The sequence below is a fragment of the Varroa destructor genome, unplaced genomic scaffold, assembly GCF_002443255.2.
Source record: "Varroa destructor unplaced genomic scaffold, Vdes_3.0 BEIS01000003.1, whole genome shotgun sequence".
NCBI lineage: Eukaryota > Metazoa > Arthropoda > Arachnida > Mesostigmata > Varroidae > Varroa > Varroa destructor.
Window position 1 is genome coordinate 39,078,128 of NW_019211456.1, and position 25,423 is coordinate 39,103,550.

General features: G+C 39.2%; 3 protein-coding genes and 1 long non-coding RNA gene across 15 annotated transcripts in view; all 4 read left to right on the plus strand.

Annotated features, from left to right (window-relative positions):
• Positions 1-9,600, plus strand: part of LOC111246716 (neprilysin-1-like) — a 31,031-nt gene extending 21,431 nt beyond the window's left edge. For 3 of the 7 annotated variants that reach the window (XM_022796768.2, XM_086985195.1, XM_086985198.1), the window contains 6 exons: positions 162-335; positions 647-797; positions 1,858-1,988; positions 2,164-2,361; positions 2,731-2,906; positions 3,250-4,574. In XM_022796768.2, coding sequence (XP_022652503.1) covers positions 162-335; positions 647-797; positions 1,858-1,988; positions 2,164-2,361; positions 2,731-2,906; positions 3,250-3,349 — 930 coding nt within the window. In that variant the 3' untranslated portion in view covers positions 3,350-4,574. Of the gene's footprint in view, positions 1-161; positions 336-646; positions 798-1,857; positions 1,989-2,163; positions 2,362-2,730; positions 2,907-3,249; positions 4,575-5,524; positions 5,672-5,995 lie in introns of those variants that run through there. The other 4 variants (XR_015324911.1, XM_086985196.1, XM_086985197.1 and 1 more) reach the window with 4 other exon arrangements.
• LOC147756930 (uncharacterized) lies at positions 6,978-9,600 on the plus strand. The gene is made up of 3 exons (XR_015324912.1): positions 6,978-7,111; positions 7,350-7,426; positions 8,150-9,600. It is a non-coding gene; the product is annotated as an uncharacterized LOC147756930 (long non-coding RNA).
• LOC111247302 (uncharacterized) lies at positions 9,058-18,864 on the plus strand. Of its 2 annotated transcripts, XM_022798040.2 has the most exons (7): positions 9,058-9,752; positions 11,157-13,198; positions 14,383-14,442; positions 14,818-14,969; positions 15,333-15,458; positions 16,248-17,242; positions 17,763-18,864. In XM_022798040.2, the coding sequence occupies exons 2-7, from the start codon at positions 12,935-12,937 to the stop codon at positions 17,885-17,887; spliced, it is 1,722 nt and encodes a 573-aa protein (XP_022653775.1). In that variant the 5' UTR covers positions 9,058-9,752; positions 11,157-12,934; the 3' UTR covers positions 17,888-18,864. The 2 variants fall into 2 exon arrangements, with proteins under 2 accessions (XP_022653775.1, XP_086841325.1); XM_086985199.1 differs by lacking the exon at positions 11,157-13,198 and having other exon boundaries at positions 9,069-9,752.
• A 1,487-nt stretch (positions 18,865-20,351) lies between these two features.
• On the plus strand, positions 20,352-24,307 carry LOC111247989 (uncharacterized). 5 transcript variants are annotated; one of them, XM_022799642.2, is made up of 7 exons: positions 20,365-20,462; positions 20,615-20,735; positions 20,927-20,983; positions 21,923-22,325; positions 22,623-22,782; positions 22,994-23,136; positions 23,337-24,307. In XM_022799642.2, the coding sequence occupies exons 4-7, from the start codon at positions 22,206-22,208 to the stop codon at positions 23,421-23,423; spliced, it is 510 nt and encodes a 169-aa protein (XP_022655377.1). In that variant the 5' UTR covers positions 20,365-20,462; positions 20,615-20,735; positions 20,927-20,983; positions 21,923-22,205; the 3' UTR covers positions 23,424-24,307. The 5 variants fall into 5 exon arrangements, with proteins under 5 accessions (XP_022655379.1, XP_022655375.1, XP_086841328.1 ...); XM_022799640.2 differs by having other exon boundaries at positions 20,353-20,735; XM_022799643.2 differs by lacking the exon at positions 20,615-20,735 and having other exon boundaries at positions 20,404-20,462.
• The last annotated feature ends 1,116 nt before the right edge of the window (positions 24,308-25,423 follow it).

Genomic DNA, 25,423 nt, shown 5'->3' on the forward strand with positions numbered 1-25,423 from the left:
TCATTTATGCTGACTATTTTAACCGAAATCATACAGAAAAATACAATTTATTTTAATTAAAAGAATAAACGTCTTTTAAAGATACGCGTACGCGACGCTCGATCTTTAAGAAAAAGAGCAACGAACTGTTCTATTAAACGCAACAATCCTATTCATCTAAGGCTGAGTCTATGATACGAGACATTCGAACAGCATTTCTGAAACAATTGGATGACCTCGACTGGATGGATAGCAAAACCAAAGCTGCCGCAAGGCATAAGGCAATTAGCATGCGATACAAGGTCGCCTACCCTGAAGAAATATTAGATCAGAACTGGCTCGATAAGGAACACCAGGTAAGAAATATAATGGGCTAGTTTAGAAGAACCTATCAAAAATTCCTCGAATCTGAGTTCAATTATTGTTGTTGTAGAATTTGTTTATTTTTGCTATTCTTAGTACTTAATAGTTAATGTTGCTTTCAATGGCTGTATGTTGATACTAAACAGTTTTTCACGTCGAGCACAGAGGTGGATCCTTCTTTCGCTCTAGATGTTTAACATAATAGCACGGAATGATCTTACGCATGATAAATCAGCACAATGCTAACTTATATCACAACGCCATTCATAATCAAACAAGAACAAACCACGGGTTATCGTTTCAGTTGAACTTCTCAGCGGATGATGTGTTTACTAACATCCTATTGGTAAGCCGGTTCCGCTATTCGAAGGAGCTTGAAAGATTTGGCAAGCCCAATGACCTCAAACGCTGGATAATGAACCCTGGAACTGTGAATGCTTTCTACACAAGAACTGGTAAAAATAGATGTTAATGTTAACCAACCTATTTTTTAACAGAAATACACGTTAACGGTACACAACTGGTGAAAGATTTTTTTTATCAAAACGGTGTTCTTCGGTGTGCTTTCGCATATCCTGTACGACGGACTCCTGTGCCATCAATACCTGTTTTACTGGTAGATGATTTCGTTTGAACCTATTTACTAATCAGCCGTTTCCCATTAGAAGCTAGTATCCATATATATATAAGACTAGTTGATAGCTCGGTTAAGCCTCTCAAACGCAAATTTATACCGTTTTAGAAAAAGAATTATTTTAACCGGCATCCAGTATTCCCCAGAGCAGTAGTAATACTCCACTGTTGCGTACCATATTCTGAAATCGACTACCACGTTCCACCTGGTACTACCTGCCTTGAATACATTGATACTCGCAAATATATCATTTTATTAGTAAACCCGACTTAACCTTTCAACAAACCATTGAAGCAGTTATGTGCTTGTACGATAAAAACCAATGTAATTTTCAGTAGCGAAGTCTTTTGTATAAAAAAATTGTGTACTACAAAAACCGCAACTACAAAGCTGGGGATATCAATTTGCCAACTGTACCCTTGTGGACTTGGATGGGCAATAAATTCACTGCTCAGTTTTCATAACATTTTTTTTGTCTCAAATAAACGCGGTCTTTGTGTCTTTTTGGAAATAATCGTATTCGTTCGCGTAATTTACTGGCCTCCTTCCAACCCTTGCATGCTTCTGCTCTGTGATCGAATCTATTTTAAAATCACAAATATGATTAAAAAATTATAAAATATACCCTACAAAGACTTCATCAAGTTTAGTCTTCGAAAAACTAAGACAAAAATAGCTCCAAAACTACTATGTGTAGATTTCCTTTGTGAAAATAGAAGTTTTTTTTAATTAAACTCAAAATAGTAGTTTATCGTTAATTCAGTGGATCTCTTAAGGTCGTGTACGAGCTAAAATGTTTAGCCTGCGAGGGCCCATAGCATCATTCAGTCTGAGAATGCCTGTTTTTTTTTTTGCCAACACTATGTTCTCTTCTGTTTAAGGTAACTTTATTACATTGCCCGCTGCCATTCTTCAACCACCAATGTTTCATCCGAGCTACCCAGCCGCGAAGAACTACGGCGGTATAGGAGTTGTCATCGGACACGAGATCACACATGGCTTCGACGATAAGGTCTGCAGCCACAGACGAGCTTTTGCTGTCACTCTTTTCTCTTGCGTAGTTTGCATTGATACAGATGAGGGATTTTGGAATCCTCACATCATAAGGTACTGCAGTGATGCATTTGCGAAATTGACGTTAAGAGTTCCTTTTATTTTGTACTTTGTGGGGACCTGAAAACAACTAGGGCCGACAGTTTAATGGATTAGGTAATCTTGCACAATGGTGGCAACCCGAAGCGTTGCGAAAGTTTTCGGATAAGGCCCGCTGCATGGTCGAGCAATATTCATCCTATAAGGTCCACGAGGTCGACATGAAAGTGAACGGATTCAAGACACAAGGCGAAAACATTGCAGATAACGGAGGACTTAAGCAAGCATATGCAGTGAGTAATTAAGCTCAGATACCGAAGCTTCACTAACGTTGCCCCAATAACCTGTACTTATAAGCAGCAAAAGATGTACATTTCGAGCTATAGCTATTATATGGCTGATTAGTTGATACAAAGTTGGCAGCAGCCGCAGCACCAAAGGACAACATCTGTGCAATCTATGCATATCAATAGATTTGAAAATATCGCGGCAAAATGCAACATTTATTCATGAACATAATGTAGATTTACAGGAACAATTAATGTGCCCCGACGGGTTGTTATCGGGAAATATTTTGGTGATTACCTAAGACATTTCTAAACTTGACGCTTGAAATATTGGGGTGCACGTTGCAACATTTGCCCTCCTGGTACCTGCTTTAGGCCTTTCGACAACGTCAGGCTGTCAGTGGATCTGCCCATATTCGCCTACCTGGAGTAAATTTCACCGATGACCAGCTATTCTTTGTCACATATGCACAGATCTGGTGTGGTGTTTCTACTCTGGAGCGTGCCATCAATGAAGTCCGGTTCAGTGATCACACAGCGCCAAAATACAGGTTCAATGTCTCATAACATCGATAGCATATGAGTTCTGTGAAAAGGTTCCGTTGATTCAACAGTACTCGTCATTTCAGACGGACACACTTTACAAAGTTTGCTAGAAAAAAGAAAAATAAAATATGGTGTACCAACATAAAGTATAACTAAGTAGGCAAAGAGTTAAAAATACAATATGATTTAGTGTTATAGGCTCTATAAATATATAACTGGACATGCCAGATCTTTTAAAGGAGAGTGTCATTCAACTGAAAAAAAGTCCAACATCAGAAAATGCGTTCAGACCCACGCAATCAAAATAATCTGGTTAATTTCAAGAACTAAACTTTTTCTCCTCCACAGAGTAATTGGCGTATTGTCTAACTCGGCCGAGTTCTCATCCGCGTTCAGATGCCCTACTACATCTCCAATGAACCCCACAAATAAGTGCAGTGTTTGGTAGAATTGACCCAAGTGAGCTAAAGTGAACCTCTAAATATTGGTGGATCATAAAGCTTAACGCTCCTGAACGGATAAAAACATAAACGTCATTTCATCGCCTCCAAGATCGTGTACGAGCACAAAAATATCAACCGGTTTTTCGTACAGTTTATTCTCGTTTCTTCACTTTATTATAGAGATTGCCGGTCAGAGTTAGTATTAATAACCATAGATTTTTCTCAAAGGCCATGGTCACGATGAGAAAGACAAGGTAGCAATGGCTAAAATTAGATTTTACAACAGCGACTTCAATCGAAATACAGAAGCACACACAAAGCATTGAGTGGCAACGACTCGCTGTGATTATTTTAAATGGGCTCGGGCCTTCCGTCAGTCACCATTATCGGCAACTATTGAAGCAGATTTTTTGTCACATACGAAGGTATTATTGAACGCCAACTCATGACAACAGTTACGACACCGGCTAGAAAATAACACAGGTTAACGTTAAATACATTTTCCGAGCGTTACACATTAGGCCGCAAGTGATCAGAAATCAAATATTAGAACTGATAGTGGGAAAGGCTTTGTATTGATGCCAGCAGCCAGTCAGCGGCTGTTCGATGGATATAATGTATCAGTTGCAACTTGAACAGCGACGAAAACGCAGGGTAAAAGTAGCAATGATGTACGTTCGTATTAGTTATATAAAAAATGCAGGTGACATAACACAGAGGCGAACTCGAAAGATTTAGTAAGGGCAGTTTTGCTAGAGAAACCCAAGTAATGGCTTGTCGAGTACACGTGATGCTATGAGGCAATACACTTATTAACTCGACTTCTACTTTTAAGCTTCTAGCTCAGTTATTCTAGATATAACAAAATTATCACCGAAGTTTTTTACACAGCATACTTTATTATACTGTCGGCGTTAAGTTCATCATTAATTACAAAGTGGAATACTTACACGATAGCTCTTAACTGTGAACAAAGCAATACTATGATTTTTTAGGCTAACGAACGTGTATTAATAATATTTGCATTCATGTCTAAGCAGTGTAGAGATCCGATGAGCTTGCGCGATTGTAACCAAACGCGCAGATGCGACAGAATGAGCACAATCCATCGTTTTAAATGATACTCTTCAAAGTTAAATATTTATTGTATTATATTATTATTGTTATGGCGGATGAATGTTGTAGCGCGCAAAAAATTAAAAAAAAACTATGTATATAAGACCTGTGAAACTTACTGTGTATTTACTCCTCTACCTCGCATACCAGTTCAAGGCATCCTCTACAAATGTTGGCAACAAGATAGGCAGATATGTTACCAATAATAAAAAGCAACTAAATAACACCAACAGAGCCGAATATGCGCTGTCTAGTCTTAGAAGAGAAATATATATATATATATATATATTCAACTCATTTCGAAACAGAAAATGTTTCAGTTAAACATATTTTACTGAGAATTATTAAGCATAGTTTTTTGTACTGCAAATACACACTATAAACTGCCATATTTGTGCTGATATAAATTCAGCAGTTGTTGCAACGCTAGACCCCGCTAAGCACGATAAAAGCAATGTAGCATAAGAAAAACATACCAGCTAGTATATGAGTAAAAACAACACAGAGATAAGGAACTTAAAAAAAAAAAAGAGGAAAAATAGGGTTAAGCTCATTTGTAACAGGTAATCTATAAAATTTAGATTTAAACTATTCTACGAAGATTTTGTTACATTTCAGTACTGGTTATTCCCCTATCAGAAATGATCAAATAAATGCCTGAATGGACAATTAACCACAAAATGTAATTGTCATCTATTGCTTTTACTGGCGGCTTGAAACAGGACAAAACTGGGCTGCATTTTCGTACAGCATAGATTTTAGCCACGTCATTCTTACATCATAACACTTAGATAGAACAACGCGAATTGAAACTAACACGTGCTACATTATGGAAGCTACACGACAAGTGTGATGGAAAAAAACTCTAACAGTAATAAGAGAACAGTTGTTTCCGAATCCGCACAGAAAATGTATCATGCACATACGTGCTGCATGGCTGCTCTTGTACTTAGTCGCTTGCTTTAATTAACCTATAATTGTCGATATCGTCCGCGAGGGTCGTCGAATAGACGAAAATGATATTTTCTTAGTTGTAACAGGATTTTGTAAAACACATTACACAGAGGCAATGCGACGCGGCTGGCCGTAACGTTGTAAATGCAACGCGTTTCGAAGTCATTCGCCGTTATCGTCTGGTGGGCGTAACGCGTGTGTGTACCGCCTCGTGCAGCTCTGAATAAAATGCAGCACTGAACGGAAACGTTAAAAAGGTAAATTTGCGAAATACCAATTCACATACAGCGATCATAGCACACTCTGTGTAGCATAATAGAGGCTATCTATCTTGTCGTTGCCACAGTTCACCCTCAAACATGATAAGCAACGAAGCTATTTTTTCATTATTAAAGAAATTACCGAACGGGTCACACGTTACTACACGAACAATACAGGTCTTCGTTGGATTGTAAATTGAAGACTAAAGAATGTTGCATAGTCAGCTTCTTATTTCTATTATTATGTGTGTAATTATCATTGTTCTGTTTACCGAATCAGATATGAATTGGCTGTTAATGTGGTGGCTTGCTTATTTACAGATTATCATGATGCTTGTCATGATACTATTTTGCTATAATGAAAATGCTGACAGATGATCTGTGACGTACGAACAGGCCGAAGAAAGGCTGACACATCTGTACAGGATGCCTAAGCTTTAACACCGATGCGAAATTGAATCTGTAGTGTAGATAAAATCAGCAAATATTGCTCATTTTGAATTAATGAAATCGCTCTGCAACTAGAATAAATGAAAATGCTGAAATTTGAAAGATTGTTTTTTTTTTTATTATTGCAAGTGTGTTATTAAAAACATAGTCATAACTAGCTCCAAGAACAAGCGTGACAGCTCGAATTTACAGGGTGATTTCAAATTTTTTCATACTTTGCAACGAAGCTTATGGCCAACTGTTCAAAAACAAACTGTCCAGAGTCTTTTGAACCACTCTGTATACTGTAGATGAAAATCATCTAAGGTCATTCTAAAATTTACTTGAAATGATTCACGCGTCAATATTGTGGACGTGTTTGTTATGCTTAGAGAGAACTATGATTACGATTTTCTATAATTATTCAACGTGTTTGCCGGAGAGTTATATCGGTTACCAAGATACAGGCAAAATTCCAGTAAGCGTTCGCATGAGACCGCAATTGGTAGCAGTAGTATTTATGCGTAAATCTTTTTGTTCGACATAATTGCCCGATGAGGCTCTAAACATTGCAGTTCGCTGCGTGCAATATGTTGAATACAATAACATTCAAAGAATAAATGATTCGTGCTGACTGTTCGATAGTAAGCTCTAAACGATTAAAACGCTTTTACAAAATGGAGAGGCGAAAATTCTGAATCATCAATGTTCAGTCTGAATTCTAATCGACATGTGTTTAGCCGCAGAGAAGTTCCGCTTTGTCGTGATCGTGTGACCGCAGATACTATAAACTCGACAGGTGATGGTCAGACCGACTGGTGGCTGTGACTGCAGATTCGTACTAATTAGATAAGAAACACCTTTCACTAAGCAATGTCGTCACTCCTTTCACAGTATTCTTATTCTTTATTAATTAACTGTCTTGAAGTCGACTTTCATTTTACGGAATTAAATTAGACTCAATCATCAAACCAACCTGACTTTCTCATGAGGGTATGACTCATCAAGGTAAGATCTGTCGAGTAAGGCAAGATCATTCTTTTTTCTTATGTCTTTCAGGTTGACGAACGCGTCTTGAACTAATTTGGCCGCTCGATTAATTCGTCCACCGGTAGCTTGACTAAATCATACTTGAGATATTACATCGTAGTCTACTGCGATACATTGTAATGTTAGAAAACCTTTGAAACAATAAAAAATTTTATTAATAAGTGTCTCTATTGTTGACATATCTCTATCTAAATAGATCTCCTTACTGTGGCGGTAAACATGGCTGTAAAGAAGATGTCTTACACCTATTTTCATCTGCAGAGGATAAGCATGGTAAGTCCGTATCTCAACTGATGAAATAGACCGAACAGCTAAAAACCTTTGGAAAGAAACATAGCATATACTGCCTTAAATCGGGACTAACTCTCTACAATGTAAGCCTGCTCTACGTGAATTTCGACGGGTTACTTATCTGCACCCAGTTATGCCGTGAACCGTTTCCTGGATGACATTCATGATAACACGTCGTGTTTTAGATACGTGCAAAATCACTATACAATGAAGAGAGCCAACCGCGGATCAAAAACCTATTTTTTCTGAAAAGGAATTCACTGCGCGGTGTATGTAGGGTAGATTTAAGTATATTTATATTAAAAAAAATATATAGAATATTTCTTAATCATTAGACATAACAACAATTTAAACTAGGGGCCCGTTTCTAAGACCTTCATACGCAGAGACTGGGTTAACTATTAATACTAGTTGAACTCATAACCCATACTTGAATTTAAAGCGGATATTAAGTGCTACCGGAGTGGTGTATTTAATTCACGGAATTCGCTTTGCGTTTAAGTTTTCCGATATTGCCCCTCCTACAACGAATCCGCTACAGGCTTGTTTACGCTTTTGGAGCGTGTGACACAACAAACTTTCCTATGAACACTCCATTGATATTTCATAATTGTATACCCTAACGCTTTCATTATTAACGACTGACGCAGTTGTCTTAAAAGCCATACATGCCGATTTCCTTTCGGATCTTCTTTTTCCATCTAGGCATGGGAGAAAAACCTTCTCTGGATCATCTCGTCTTATAATCCTTGTCTTTGGATTGCCATTGAGCTGCGGTAACCAGTGCTATTACCGTTGAGCTGTGGCTCATTTATAGTTGCCGGCGTATTACCAGAAACGCATCTGATGTGAAGCCGGCCATGTGCGCCCTGCATCCGAGAGCATTAACTTTCGATACTACCACGAAGACAATACGACGGGAGCAAGCTAGTAGCAGCAAGGAAGGGCACAACTAATTACTAGGAGAAGGCCAGTAAGTGTGCGGAACAAGAAAGAAAGGGATAAAGGGCAATAGCCGTTCTATACAGCCGTATCCGCTGTGCGGCCGTCGCTGGTCGAAGCTACGGAGAGGCAATTGCCGCTTCTGCTGCCGCTGCAACACAGCAACCGCCTATATTAACAATGGCCTATCGTCGACGTTAGCTTGCCGTAATTTCTTGTAGCTATTCTTGCTCGGCTAGCACTGGCTGGAAGAAACATCAACTATAGTGATTTCCGTTACGAAACAGCGTTAGAGTTGGACCCAGTGACCGCAGAGTAGTAACATAGTTGGAGTCAGCGCAGCATTAACAGCAGCGGCTCTCAGCCTCGTTAGCTACTTCGCCTCTGCTAACTGGCTTCCATTATTATTACGTCTGCTACCCTGTCGTCATCGTCGTTCGCCCATTATTGTTCACTCTTCGACTCCCTTTCAGTCGATGGCTGACTAGCTGACTGATACAAGAGCTTAACGATTATCTCTGCGACGACTTTCGCTACCGCTTTCCCTGCTGCAGATCAGTGCCGCTACTAACTAGTATTGACTACGGATAGCGGGAGCAGACTGCCTTAGCCATTGCCGCCGCGAGTTCAGCATCAGCAGAGCAATAATATTTTGGAGTGAGTTGGTCGCGGCTGCTGCTGTGTCTGATGTTTGTGTTAGTCATCGATGGTACAGCATAGCAGCAGCAGCAGCAGCGACGATCATCAATACAATTAGTACAGGGAACCGCAGCAGGATTGACAGCATCAGCAGTGTTCCGCTTTAGAAAAGAGAAGCATCGTCAGCGACAACGATCACTGTCAGTCAAGCGAGCGAAGTCGATCATCGTCTGACTCGTAGAAATCGGATCATCATTCACTCATGGTTGGTCCCGCCAGCCAACTTCGGTCAGAAAAGCGTATCCTGTACTTTCTCGATGGCACTCTCAATCGATGAATGATTTGTTTGTCGAAAACGACGACAGCGGCAACAGCGGCGGTGATGGTGGTGGCGGCGGCGGCGGCTGACGACAACTGAAAAAAAGCAGGAGAAATGGAGAGAAAAGAAGCTTCAGTGTGTGCCTTTATTTGATGCATATATTTTTGACTTGCGTGTAAAGCACAAGTGTCCTCGTTTTGTATGCATGTGTTTGTGTGCTTCGTATTGTGCAGAATAAACAGAAGAGTTAAATGAATTGAGCTGGTTATTTTTCGTTGCGTAAGCAGCGACAGAAATGAGGAGTGATCAAGCAGGCTCAACAACGGTCATGCAAGTAACGTTATCGCTTGTATCGATACCATTGTTCGATACTGCTTGAGCAGAGTCATCGCAGTGTTTCAGTAAAGGGTTAGTGACCATAGTTATGAGATAAATAACTGAGACGTAATTATTGTCGGTATGCAGCGAAACGTACATACGAATATATTGTACGTACTATAGCGAACTATTCTCATACACTATCGCGAAATCAGGAAACTGCATAACATTTAGTGTACGCCGGCCGGTCATACACTCTCTGTAGCCAATAATCGATTGTCAAAAATTGATCAAGGACAATACTCAAACGAACCTGGTCGACATTTTCGGTATTCGACAATCGATGCTATTGTTATTACTAATATCATCTTTATAGGCAATGTCGAATTCGCCACGCAACGCTGAAATAATCACGTACATACGTGCTCGTATATTCTAATAAGCAAACATAAACGCACTCTCTATAATGAAAGATTCGAGTAAAAAGATTTCGCACAGCGGCGTCATAGAAACCATAAATTATGCAATCCTGATCGCACACATTTATATTAAATCACGTTGTTATTACGTATATTATCTAAATAAGTTGTTAATGATACACTTTTTTCCCTCGAGCTCTCTCTCTCTATGTATATATATATATATATATATATATATATATATATATAAACTACATTATTATACTACTAGATCTAGGTTGCGGGTTTTTCTCTTAAGAGTGTTGGCTTGCTGAAGTTCTATCCAAGGAATGCTAATCGAACAAATACTCTTGCTTCTAAAAGACAAGCTTTTTTCCCCCCGTAGAGCGTTTAAATATAGTTAGTCGTCAATGAAAACCAGCAGCGCTCCTTTTCCACGTTTGAAAGTTACGCCGTACCACTTTTTAAAAACACTAAGCAGACGTACATTAGCATCGCTCATACTGATATATCTCTAAGTGTATATTTTGCAAATGCATATTTTTCTATAAATGATGCTTGAACAAATGTGGTCAGCATGTATTGTACGTATGTTAAAGTATTTTGTATAGGGTTATAGCTATTAGAGTATAGCTAGCCGCTACCCAACGTTATAACTATAATTAGTCTTTCATCTCTTCTCAGGTAAACTGTGTTTACAAGCAAAACAGGCGCGGAATGAAACCCGCGGCAGGCGGCACTTTATATAGACATGTATATAATATTGCATGGCTCCGTTGTTGTTGTTGCTTGTGGGTGAAGGTATGTTGACGCCAACAGCGTATATATAATGACCATAATTGACAACAGCAGCGGCAGGTGAACTTCTAAGCATTTAATGATCGAAGAAGAAGTTAATTTTTAAGCGACTCGATTGTGTGTCTTTTTGGTCGCTGTTGTCGCCTTAGTAGGGGCCGGTACGGCTCAGCGCAGCGCTGCATGTAGCCAACCGCTCCATTTCAATTGCTGGTCATTGATAGAAAGGCTGTCAATGCCTTCGTTCTCATTGCGTTTCACGTGGCCTTTCTTCTTACAGGTATACGTATTAGTTACAGTGGATCGGGGAACCTCAACCAGTGACAGATGACCAGTTTGTTAGCCAGCAAACCGTTTACTCAAAACTGTCACTTGTGGTCTGGTGCTGTTTCGCGCTGCTTTCGCTGTTTGCTGCCAGTTCGGTAGCTCATCGTCTCGCACCTTATGGGCGCCAGTGCTGCCATTGTTGTGGGCGGGTGTTCTCCGTTTCAGCAATCGCTCAGCGCCGCAAAGAACATTGTGTCATCGTCACAGCTTTGCTTGCATGCTAATCGTAGCAGTAATGGATGCCGAGCGATATGATCAATTTCATACCAAATATATTCTATATAATATCTAAGCAGAGCGAATTATATAATAAGGCGGCCGTTACGCTGGCTGAGGCGGCGCCGGCAACAACACCAACAACGACAACAGCAGCAACAGCAGCAGCAGCAGCAGCAGCAGCAGCAGCAGCGGCGGCGGCGGCGGCGGAGAACAACGTTCACCACGGTGGCGTAGTAGGAACTGTTAAATCGCTGCAGTGGTGTGAGCCATCGTCCTGATCATCGTGTGCTGTTGCCATTGCCGTCATCGTTGGTTCTTTCAGCCAGCACCATCGTCAGCAGCGGCCGCCCCCGCTACCGGCTGTGGACTCTTGGTTTTCGGCTTTCAATCTGCATTCTCTCAACCTGCTGTCGTCGTGTCGCTGCTACAGCAGCGGTATACAACTACCATTGCAGTACTGACAGTTTATCAACTAAACCAACCCGCCAGACACCTGCGTCTGTCTAATAGTAACCCGACGATCCGGCTGTCCAAATTGGTTGAATGATTTCTGTGACCACCGACAGCAGACATCCGGCGACTTGTGGCCACTTGACCCTCCGTGAGTGACAGTAGGACCGATGAGGGCGAGAAGGGGCGGAGAGGGAGCGAGACAGAAAGCGCAAAAGGGAAAGAACAATAGAAACGGACAAGGTAACAACACATCCATCTGCACAACTAAACGAAAGAGGAGGGCCAGCTGCCAACAAACTACTGCCAATCAGGCATCGTCATTACATAGTAAACGCAGGTTAACACTGTAGCAGATCCGTAGCCACCGCTTGTTTCAGTAGTACTCAGTACTGATAACAGCAGCGGGGACCTGTTGCGCTATCGCTCTCGATACAGCCGCCTCTGCTGCATCGCTGGTCACCGAATCTGCCACGGCGCTATCTCACGTCTCTGCTTTATGTTTGTACTCTTCGCCGGGGTTTTAATTGTTGTATAGCATAGAACTATATGTATGCTGCTTAAGCTAAGCGACTAATCGCAGTAGCAGCATAAGAGTATCGGAATACTGGCACCTATAGCGACGCATGCAGCCGCCTTGCGTCAGGAGCGATCACCTACTGATAGAAATGAGAGACCAACGAGTGCTGCTGAGACTAGACTAACGATGAGAAACAGCTAACAGATATATGAGATCTTTACTTCCTTTTATCGTTGGTTTCCGTATGGAAACGCAACAAACAAACTAATCAATACAAGCAATAGTTTTCCATCTCGGAAAAGGGTACAACTGTTGAAAATTAATGCGAGTCTAGTGGAGTTGTGCACGCGACAATCTTTCGTACCAGTTCAATACTATCGCATTCGTATTTTATGCACTTCAAGTGAAGTGAGTAATGCTCAATTATTTGTGACTCCAGAGTAGCAGTGATCGAGCAACGATAATAATTATTATCTACATTCATAAAATAGTTGGAAGGCAATTAGGCAGTGAGTTTAGCTGTCCGGAAATAGTAACTCAAGATGACAACTATCGAAGGCGAATTCGACGCAATCGAACAGGAACGCTCCTGGCAGAAGGTGTTCGCAAACATTCGAACTCGTTCATCGCAGCATGATTTTTCAACGAAAGAGGCTAAGAAGGCCGAAAACCTTAAATTAAATCGGTACGCCGACGTCAGCCCGTACGATCATTCTAGGGTGGTGCTACACAGATCCAATGTCAATTATATCAATGCGAGCGTGGTGCCGGTGGAAAATGCTGGACGGGAATATATACTGACTCAGGTATTTGGTATTGCCTATCGTTCATTAGTGTTACATTGTGAGATAGTCACAGAAATTTAAATGTTAAATATTTATTCTACAGAATTCAATCGAAATTGAAAAAAATGTCTTAGCTGAGAATTTCGAGTAACAAACTACAATTAACATGGGTTGTTCGGGTTCTGCGATTAATGGCTTAACATTATGCCGATCTGTGCTTTAAGGATGACTTCCTTTTGTGCCCAACTTTGTCTCCAATGTGTAAAATCCTGCTCCACAAAGGAAGGCTAACTAAGGACAGAGCTTTTGTATTTTTGGCGTGGTACTCATTCTCATAAATATAAATGTAAAACTGCTTCAAATAACGAACTAATTGCTATCGTTTATTTTCGCCTGACCCAGTACGATATGTGCAGCATCCTCGAAACCGATGAGTGGCTAGCAATAAGGTTCACCGAACTATCGAACAAACATAATGTTGACAAAGACAATTTTTTAGGCATAATTATACAGAACAGTTTTAGGGTTTTTAGGGCTACACAACTAGGCTCACGCCAAGCGCAGCAGCTAGCATATTATCGACCGTAGAAAATTGGTCCTCAACCTTTCGGTAATAGTTATTTGCGCCGAACGTTTTATATGTCCTAGTGTAGTTTTGGTGTTACAGAAAGTGCGTATTCCAATCAAAAACTCACATTCTTTTATATAATAGTGCACTATAAGTTGAAAATACGCTTTACGTTCATTGTGATACGTTTCAGCAATGAGACCAGTATAGACTCTCGAGGTATGAAAAGCCATACTTGCCTACAGTGCATTTGGCCGGTGTTTACACTGATATTAACTAATTAGAGATCAGTAGCCTATTCAGATGTATATCTAGGACACGCTTAAATGAGCGAAACCTTGGCCTTGAGAATAACTGATTAATTTCGTGTCGTGGTCAATAGGCCGATTTGACTGTTTACGGCTTTAGCCACATCCACCCAATGAACAGCATAACTTTCTTCGACACTATGCACATAATGCTACGACCAGATCAGGAACGGACATGCAAACGACGGCAGCTTAATATTAGGCAGTAATTGCCACAGAGCGGTGCTCAAGTTGTACTATTATTATAGTTATTATTGTTGAGCAGATTATGCTAATCGGCATCGAACGAATAATTCAGTAGTGCAATCATCTTTCTGATTGATTCACAGGGACCCCTGGCTGAAACTCTACCCCACTTTTGGCTCATGGTTTGGGAAAATAATACAAAGGTTGGTCAGCCGAATTTTTGTTTTATGTATCTTGAATATGCAATAAATGTATTTATAACGCATTTCTATTTTCTGTTTTAAAAAAAAAAACAGAAAATAGAAATGCGTTATACATACAATTATTTTATATATTTATCTTTAACAAATCTCTAGAACGTTTTAGTGGGTTTCGAGACAATTGATAATTCTATCACAATCGACACTTATGGCATACAGAATTAAACATTCTGTGTAAATACGCGTGTAGTTGATTAAACAAAACACTCAACCAAACAACGTATGAGCCAACGTGAGAAACGATCAGCGCCACCATCTGTATACCGAATGTCGAATCTTTTTCTAACGTACTGATTGTATGCGTCTGACATCTATTAGGGAATCGTCATGCTCAACAAATTGGTTGAGAATGACGCAAAGAAGTGCCATCGGTACTGGCCAGACGCGAACGAGAAAAAAATCGCTTTCGAAGGTGTCGATCTTCGAGTCAGTTTCGTTTCGGAAAGTACCAAGGAGAGCTACATATGCCGGTTAGAAATTCCCAGATCGATTACATTGCAACGTTAATGCTCCACATTGATAACTCCCCTGAAACACTACTACTTGATATTGAAAACATCTCCTAAGAAATAAATACTTGTATGCCACGAATCTATGAGACCATCAAAAGTTAGCCAAGTTACCAGTAATTCACAAAACCTGAGACTGCCCTGTAGTGTTGGAGCTTCCACTACTGGTATTTTGTTTCAAGCCAGCTGTAATGATTAGATACATCATGTAATTCTCACATATCTAACTGTGTATCAACGATAATGTGGATACCTATATTTTGTGTGCTTGCTTATTGCGGAATCATATTGTGATAACTTAATTTTTTTTCCTTTGATTCATAGGACTTTCCAGTTGCATGACAGCAAAATTGATACCACTAGAGACGTCCTGCACTTCCATTATGTCAACTGGCCAGATTTCGGAGTTCCACGAAGCCCTAATGACTTTTTAGACTTCCTTGAAGATGTGTAAGTTTGTATCATTAACCATATATAGGCTACGGAAAAATATGGCTCTTCGTAGGTTGCCATGGCAATATCTTAAAGTGCGCCACTTTTCGAGGAAACGTAGGGCTTTGTTCCTAGATTGAAACCTGATTGATCATTCCCTTAAAAACACCTTTGAAACTCATCTGGAGTTATCTGTTAAGGAAGCCATAACTAAATTAAATGTGGCAGTTTTTATTATGGTTCAAACGTTTTTTTAAAATTATTAAGTGGTTCGGGTTTTACGTTTGCATGGGCTATATAAAAAATAGTTCCTGACCGACGTGCAACTTAGAAATTTCTCAGATCCTGAGTAGACATAAAGACAGTCTATATAAAATGCAACTTAAATTTTTAAAAAACGTCTGCAGACGAAACGTGGGCTGAAAATAGAAGAATTTCAAGGAAGTTGGGAACATATATTTCGAATAGTTTCAATTGAAAACCTGTCTTTAGGTCATTCAGATTACAGCCCACTTATTAACGGAGAACATACATATATGTAATTATGCGTGACGAAACATTAATAACAGTGATGATGAAGTAATTCTAAGAAAGGCTACTAAATTATTTATACAATTGTTTTTTGAAAAGGTTATTAAAATTCTTATATATAATTACACAGATACCAATAATCTTTAAAATAAATAAATCTCTAAAAACGCACAAGCAACAACAACGATATCACCGCTATATTTGTAATTACTGACTGAACGCTTTTGGAAGTTTGTTTTATTAAAACTGCCCTGTATATATTTCCTGTTACACCAGGAGATATTCCGGCTGCTTAGACGCTAACGTGGGTCCCGCCGTAGTGCACTGCTCAGCTGGTATCGGCCGCTCGGGAACGTTCTGCGTCGTCGATTCAATTTTGAAAATGATCGAAGAAGGAAGAGCGGAAAGCGATATCAAATTGCAGGACGTTCTCATCGATATGCGGCGCTTCCGAATGTCGCTCATTCAAACTGCCGAACAGCTGCGTTTTTCGTATCTAGCAATCCTTGAAGCGCTGAGAAGACGACAGGGCAGGTCACCATATCTCAGCCGGCGGGGCGTTAACGACGATGCCCCTCCACCACCACCTCACCGAGTCGGCATTGGTAACAAATCTTCGAATATGCCAATTATGGTTGTCAACTCAACGGCGGTGTCATCAAGTGACGACGATGAGGACGACGACATTAACGACAAGAATTCACCAGTTGCTGAATTAAGTGGATTTCAAGATTCGGCCGTCTCTTCGGAAATGAGCAGCGGCGATGAAAGCAGCGAAGACATACCACCCCCTCTACCGCCGAGGCACATTTTTGCAGCGGATTCACCCATTTCGTCTGAAGACAGCCCGGCAAGGTCTGAACAACAACAGTCGCAACAGCGACTAGAAACCAGCCAGACTGAAGAAACACACAAACAAATTTCAAACAATATAAATCTCTCAAAGGATTTTCAGCAAAATAATCGGGAGGCAAGCGAGAAGGCTCTTCAGGCTAAAGCCGCACTCCAAACGGCGACGCCAAGCTCCATACAGCAAACAATTACTGAGGATCTTCAGAGCTTTGAACAGGAAATTCTTTCGAAAGAAACAATGCAACAACCAAAGCCTTTCAAAGGAGGCAACGCTGAGAAGACAGCAGACATAAGCCAGTCGAGCAAGAAGCAGGATGAATACGGCGATGCATCAGGAGAAGAGCATAGAACCTGCTTGCGTCAGCGCAAGCGACAACGCGACCAAAAGATCAAGGACAAGGTTCAGGCCATTAAGAAAGGTAAGATCATCTTTGCTGTTTTTCTTTTCCGTTGCTAATAATACATAAGCAAAGCAGTTAGCATCTCATCAAAACCACGCACACTACGGTGCACAATATTCAAAATAGCAACTAACAAATATACTACACGACATATACCATATGACTGGTCTGATTAAATAAAAAAACAGAGGAGTCAATAAGATAAAAGGGAAATACAAATCTAGTTGAAAGAAAGGTTCGTAGATGTTTATAGCCGCAAGGCAGTACCTTAAGATTGTTCTATCAAATCAATTGCTAGTAATAATTGCAAACGACGAGATTTAATATTTGGCACTCGGAGTCGGTTGCAGCTAGTGGGTATTTTACATAAAATTAACTTAATTGAAGTAATAACATTAAATCTTATCTGTCATTTTAGATTAGAGCAAAAAACAAGAGCTTAAGTAACAGTAGCGTTTTTCTTGAAAACTCCATTTTAGTTGGTTAAATTTAAGTTTGGCATACCTTAACCAGATTTACCTTACATCTATATTTTTAGGCATTGCTGATTCTGAGGCAGCGCACCAAAGGCGAGGTCTGTTTGAGAAACTTGGAATCGGGTTCGTAGTTCTTATGGGAACCGGCATCCTGATGTACCGCATATATAATTATTGGCGCAGCTAAATGGATCTTAGGTGGTCACCTAAAGGTCACCCATATCTTTACATACACTGCGGTATTTTTCTCAGAGATTGATAAGCATCAACTAACTTATTCTGTGGCAGGAGACCTAAAGCAAAAAAGTCTCGGGGCCATATGGTCTCACCTATTCATCTTGCCCAGCTCGAGTATCAAGCTCTATATTGTCTATATAATTATTACATTATTACATTATAGATGTCCATAGCCTTTATAAGTAGCGATAGAGACATTTGTAACGAATGCGAATTAATGCCGAAGAACGAACTTCCATTGATCAATCGAAAAATAGTTTCGAAGCAAATGACAAAACCTTTTGTGGGAAGTTGTCAAAACGCCGAAAATAATATTATTGGCATTAGTACTGAGGTGAATAAGTAAAAAAAAAAGTGAATAAGGAAGAGAAAGGCTATAGGGAACAACTGTGTCGCATAGATATACGCATGTACTGAAAGCATAGGGTATAAGAAAAAAGACTGCAGTATAAATTCGTAGGTATGCATACGCATCAAGTATATTGATACATGAACGCAGCGAGAAGGTTTACGATACGATGACAGTCTAATGATAACAGTAGTCAAATTACCAGGAGCGCGGAGAGATTTAATACTTTAAAATTTACACGTCGTATAGATTTAGATGATACGGAAAAAAAGTAAATAATTTGTACCTACTATAAAAACAACACCAGACCAAACCAATGAGAATGAGTGTTGAGCAGTGCGAAAGGGAAAGACGAAAAAGAGGACTAAATAAAAATAAAAAGAGGTTCGATGTCGAACTGATGGACGAATAGGTGTGATAAATACACTTATGAGTAGTAAGATGTCAGTGGCCAACAGCCGTGTATAGAACGCGATATGTGTATACAATTCACGTAAGATGTGCTTGAGCTCCCTAAACTCGTCCGGAATGTGCAGGTGTGGTTTGACTTGCCAATAAAAAACATGTCAGATATCTCATTTCCATGTGTGTTTTCATTGCCCAGTTCGTGATACGCCGTAACATACTAAATGTACATATTTCTTGCTTTCAAAGTGAAGCGTTAGGCAATATCATAACGTAATGAGCTCACAACCTTCAAAGTCAAATTATTAAACACACTTTTACTTATCACAGGCTACGAAAAGTTCATATATATAACTTTTTCTCAGCCTGACTGTAAGAAGTAAAACTGTATCTTCTTGACGTGTAGAACAGTAGCCGTTGTGTTCGTCTTAATAAGGAGAAATGAAATTTCAAATTTAGTGTTTGTGTAAGTTCCACGTAAGCAAGTATGATTATTTATGCTGCTTAAAGTGTAGATAATGGCAACGATGCCTGTGCCTTTGAAAAATCGACTTGAACGGGGTTTTCCCATTGATGCATCACTGCAATGGTATTTTTTCAATGTATTTTCTCTTGAAATGCCATTTTGCTTTTCATTATCTTTTTATAAACAGTGACTGCATGTTTGTCCTCTTATCTAACAGTAGAACGTAATAATAGAAAACAATAATAAGTGCAATAGAAAATTGTCGCAGAGTCTAATGGATGGTTTTGAATTGGCCAAAAAAGTATGTATTTCTGCTTCAGTCTTGTGTAGCGTATTTTATTCTTGCAGATTCCTTGTACATAAATGTTTATTGCAGCTTCTTCAGCTAATTATACCGAATAGAATGAGCCAAAACTCATAAGATGTATTCGTGGTAAGCTTACCGCAGTAAGGCAATACAAGGACTGTCGCAAGTTTTCTCTGTGTTTTCATTTTTGTGCCACATGAATCAAGTGCAATTTCGAGGTAACCTATTCAAATCACACTGGTGTATTCGGTAAACAATTAGCTAAAGAACGGGAAATTCTTTAACGAATAAACGCTTCAGTTGTTACATCTGTTGTTGTTATTGTTGAATATCGCTTAAAACGACTGACCTCGCAACACGATACGAAGCGTAATTACGCCCACTGGTGTAAAATAAAAAACATTAAGAAAAATGTTCTGTTTACATGCAGGATTATTTTAGATTGTCGGCCCCAGCAATAAGCAAAGTGTGTCAGTGCTTGGTCTCGAAACTCTACCACTTTCGGCGTTTCTAACTTTGGAAGGCACACGCGTTATCGCTGCACCATAATGCAGTCAGAATGAAAAGCACGTAGTGACTTTTGGCTCAATTTCGCCAATTCGTTCAAACACCCAATTACGGACGATAGACCGATGCACTCGAATTTCGAAACCCCTCGGTGCTAACGTTATTTATAGAGACATACGAAGTGACGTTTCATAAACTATACAAGCATTTCTTCTTTTTTATAATTATATACTTTATATTCCGTAAACTATACAAGCGATCTCAAGCATTTTGTTCAACAGAACGATATTCCTTGAAATACTATTATAGAGAAAAGCAACATGAGCGAAGCTTCTATCTTGTTTCGCGCCTTTTCCTTGAAAGCGCGCGCACGCAGCGAAATCGAAACATTCGAAAATCGTCCGGAGCGGGGTCCGTTCACCGGACGAACTGGTTGCAGCCTACCTGTCAATGCTGCATTCTAACGTTTTATGCTTTTCAACGTATAACAGGTACTCTACTACAGTGCGACTTTCATTGTATCCGGCAAATATTACAGAATCTAACAAGTTACATAGGCTCCATTGTGCGTCAGCGATGCTTTTGTAGTTCATATTTTCCAAGGAGAGACAAAACGAGTAAATGGCTGTGTCTGACGTGACAGTGTGAACTTTCACGTGACTATACCGGACGAGCGTGGATCAGCTCTCTCTAGGATCTCAGGCTGGACGCCGAGGTCGAATAGGCGGGCGGGATTAGAGCAGCGTTGACAGCTTTGTTTTGCTGTGAGTTCTCGATTGTATTTGAAGTTGGTGTATAGATGTCGTATGTGTTCGACTTGTTCCAACAAGAAATATTATTTTTAAATGAAAGGTATAGCCTGCTTTAATTTAGGCGTACTAATATTTATGTTGATAGAATTTCAGTTATATATAGTAACTAATAGCCTAATAATTATTATGCTAATACTTTTCAGGATGTCAGGATGAGTTCCGAAATTTATGATAACGCGAAAACATCCAAACCCATTTCGGTGAGGAACAGTTTGTGTATCGATGTATCGATTCTGCGTGCGTGTTAGTCGTTAATTTTAAATAGAATGAAAACTATCTTACTCAATTAAAGGGTAGTAAGCGAACCAAACTCTGCGCAATTTCTGAAACCCTGGCCGTTTTAGGTTACTCCAATTGCTTTCGAAAACTGCGGAAAACCATTAATTTTGTCAAAGAACTCAAAATATCACTAACAAATGAGCAAAGTCACGTTTAAGGAGAAATACTTACGACAGGCCTTCGCTGTCGAGTGGCTGTAAAACAGAAGCAAAAATATTCAGTCTGAATGCGATAGCCCGTATAGAAAATAAGTGATGAAAAAAGCTTTCATTTAATTCACTTTTACAAATTTATCAGTAAGACGTTAGACGGCTCGTATGTCATGATTGTACCTTCAGCCAGCAGCTTCAATAGATACAGATAATAAACTGTAGGGTTTTTGTCGATGGGGCTAGTTTTTGCCTCAGTTATTTAATCACTAGTGTTTTTGTGTTCTTTTTTTTATTAGTCATCATATATTTAGGTGCAAGCATTCTAGATTTGTACAAGAAAACAGGCGGAAGTTTGGAAACTACGTAGCAATAAAGGAAAATTTCAATTTGGCTGATTTTAGAGAAGAAGGCGAGAAGGGTTTAAATGATATTGACTTTTCAGCCTGTTTGCTTTTACCTTTATTATAGTAATGAGTTATAGCCAGTTCAGTTCGTATAGAATATAAAAAACAAATGGGATGATACCCAGAAGCCCGGACCATTCTTTGTCCAAAACTAACCTAGTAAATAAGGTTTTGATGACTTCGAATATGGATGTATCTATTGTCTATTCGTACAACGAGTCGTATTTCCTCTAACTTCTGTTAAGGACTCAAATTGTCAAGAACTACATTTTTTCTTATCTCACTGTCTCATTTTCATGGTCAGATCGATGCCCAAAAGCGAAAAGAGATCAAGCAAGAATTTTTCTTCGGCCTGGGCCTGTTGTTCTTTCTCGGATTCGTGGGATGTTTGCTTTACAAGGTCATTTACAAACACGTTGAGTATCTGCTTCAGGACCTGTAGGGAGAACTTCCGTAAAAGCCTTTGCAATCCACTTGTGAAAAGTTGACGAATAAACGACTACTGGCTTGTATGAAACGTCAGCATTGGGTTTAGTGAACGAAAGACTTTCTGAACGTGATTCGATCAGTTTCAATAATTCATAAACATGAATCAGGCACGTTTCGAATTTCTCAAGATGGCAGATGCACAACTAAAAGTATCTCAGCAAGAGGACGAGTTTCGTGAAGAAGTTCTTGAGCACAACAAAGTTTTCGAACAGATAAAAGTAAGTACGGGGTATCGCTGTAAACAACAGTAAAAGCCATGAGCATGTGCGAACCGCTGAGATTCGCAAGAACGATACTCCGCTATCGCCATAGTATGTAGACAAAGAGAGAATGCTTAAATCTATGTTTAATAAAAAAGGAACGTTTAATTATTGCGATAAGTTATAGGCAGCTATAGCAATGAATGAATGAAAGCAGTAACTCTAATTGTGTCTAAGCGCACTAAAGAATTTGACCTAAGACGAGGAAAGGCCTATTCACAATTAACTCGATTTATCTGTATGGCTTGATTTAAGGGTGGGATTCTAGACGGCGAACGAGAGCGACGTAGCCTCGAAGAAAGCCTCAATCGCCTCCGCCTTTCAAAAGTTATCGAAGCTTTAAGGCGATTGAACCAACGCGAAGATTTCAACGGGGCCTTAGAGCATCTCGTACAGCAACTTACTCAATTTTCTAGTAAGTGCGAGACACTCTAATCTACTGAGAAGAAAATTCATCAAGAATAAATATCACACGTAGTTTTTCTGTAGCACAGTTCCCTAATACGAGATACGTGTGAACTAATTTTGAAACAGTTTCCCTTCATGCTTTTGGTTTTTTGGTGCAACGCAATTATATTCTGCATAAATAGCTGTCAATAACGAAAAAGCTTTCAAATGAATTTCAGACTTGCTAAAATTGGTTGATGGAACTCCTATTCGAAATGCACAACCTGTCGACACACAAGAATTTCTTGAGCAACTCGATCAGCTGACAAATAGTTGGCGCTCATTTGATGACGCTTGCCCTGAGATAATAACTCTTAATAAGGTATTATATGTATATATATTAAGTTGAGGCAATAATAAGTTTATGAGTTTTTTGTCCAGAACATTTTTTTATAAACAATAGTTAAATTCCGCGGTCTAGGCTAGTACTCATAGAAGTATTTGCGCGGTATCCTAAGAGCCATAGTATTTAGCGTGGTGTAACTGATTTCTTACTAAAACAATTTCGCCTTTTTTTTTTAGGAAATAGAGAGCATGCGAAAAAGACTGCAACAGTGTGAAAAAATGGTTCGGCAAACTGTAGTCAACCAGATGCTCGTTGACATTTAGGCCTATGAATTAATTTCATACTGTTTTTTTTTACTAAAACGAAGTAGTAAATGAACTCCACTATTGAAGACGGAGTCACAAAGTATAATTCTGCTCCCAACTGGCGAACATATATATGTCTCTATTTTAGCTCGATGGAAAACGATTAGAGCCACTTTTGTTGAAGATGAAAGGTGATGCATGTGAGAAGGCAACAAAACTGCATAAACAGTATATGAATAGTGAGAATTTACATACAATTACTTCCGTTTATCTTAATGAAAAGTTAAAAAACCTCTAGGTGCGCGCCATTCCATAAATAAACGTTGTTATAATAACTGCTGGAAAATGCTTTTTAGAAAAGTGTAATTAAATGTATTAGGCAGTATGCGTGAGTTTTAAAAAAAGACGCCGCTCTAAGGATTGGATATGCACCGTAATGGTGCACTAGGACAATTGGCATACAAGCATTCATTGGCGTGGTCTTCATAGAGCGCCCTTATCAACGTTTCTGCCCCTAACTGTCGTAGAAACATCCTTCCCGCGTTCATTCATTGAGGCAATTTTGTTCTATCTTCGCTATATGTATTTTCTTCACTCAAGCTATTCTTTTTCTTCACTATTTGTGTATTTTGATAGTCAGATGATATTTTGTATGAGTATGTGACCAACCATAGCGCTTGCATCTTCGCGTACCACAAATGCTTGTTTATTTATAATCTTCATACAATTTTTTACTTAGTTTTGGATAACTTAGAATGACACAGAACCAACATTATTTGGATTACTATGCGAAAAAAGATTTTAATCAGTAATAAAAGTTACTAGTTTCATATTACAGCTGCTTAGGTAAATCCGGAAAATAGTATAAAAAATCAGAGGTAAATAAAACAATGCAAAAAATACCTCAGTAATCCTTTTTCTACAATGCGAGGCTACACTTTTATAATAATATGACACTAATGTAGTAGTAAAAATATTATTATTTTAGAAACAAGACATGGCGTGAATCGGCAGTTTTGTCTCATATTTAGAAAACAAAAAATGAACCAAGAAATGTCAGACATATTTATCCTATGTACATATATAATGCGCGGAATTATTCCCTTAGCCACAGGGATGAAGCGCCAAAGGTTCGTTACTATTACTTTGTGGCATAATAGTGCAGAGAGACCTAAGCTATGCGCGACACAAAGATTCTTGGATCTTATTATGAGATGTAGTAAAAATAGTCACTTAAAAACATGCCCTTTTGTATATCGCTAGTTTTCTGTTCATATTCATGCCACGATTACTTTGAAAGTTTAATTTTTCGAAATCAAAATAAAAATCAAATTATTGTCTACTATTTTAGCAATATTTACAATTATTGTTAGTATCGCGATTTTCGTAATCGCCAATTCCCATAGGTAAACAGAGCGTGTATCCATCGGTAACTAGCGTACTGTTTTTTTGGGACTTAGTCTGAACAAAGTGGCCTTTTTTTATAGACCTGTGTTGCATCGCATCGAGAAAAAGGTGAATTGTAGATTTATTGTTTCTCCTATTATCTTAATCACCTGTTAGTCTTTCTGGCACTGAATAAAGATTACTTAGTTAGTTTTTAGGCGAACACGTGCCGATGCTGGCTTGTAAAGCTGTAAAGTTATTTGTAAACTCATAAGTGATTAAGGCGGACTTACTAGCAGATAGAAGGGTTAGGTTAGGTTAGGTTTTCATTTATACCCTGTTGAGCCCACTAGAACGTATCGCGAATCAATGTAAATATTTACTATGTGGACCCAGAGGGTTATTTTACTGAAGCTCGCGTTTTCCAAGAACCTCGAGTCTGACGATTTTTGTACCACTGAAAGCGAAGTGTATTTAATAATAGTCTCGAAAGTTTTCAACCTTGAGATACGTCCTTTTGGTTTAACCGAAATTAATTGATATTTTTGCGAAATTGAGAAACTTAGCTTCACATTACTTTTTATATCTTCATATAAAATGAAAAAAAATATGGCATTATCTGAACAGATTGA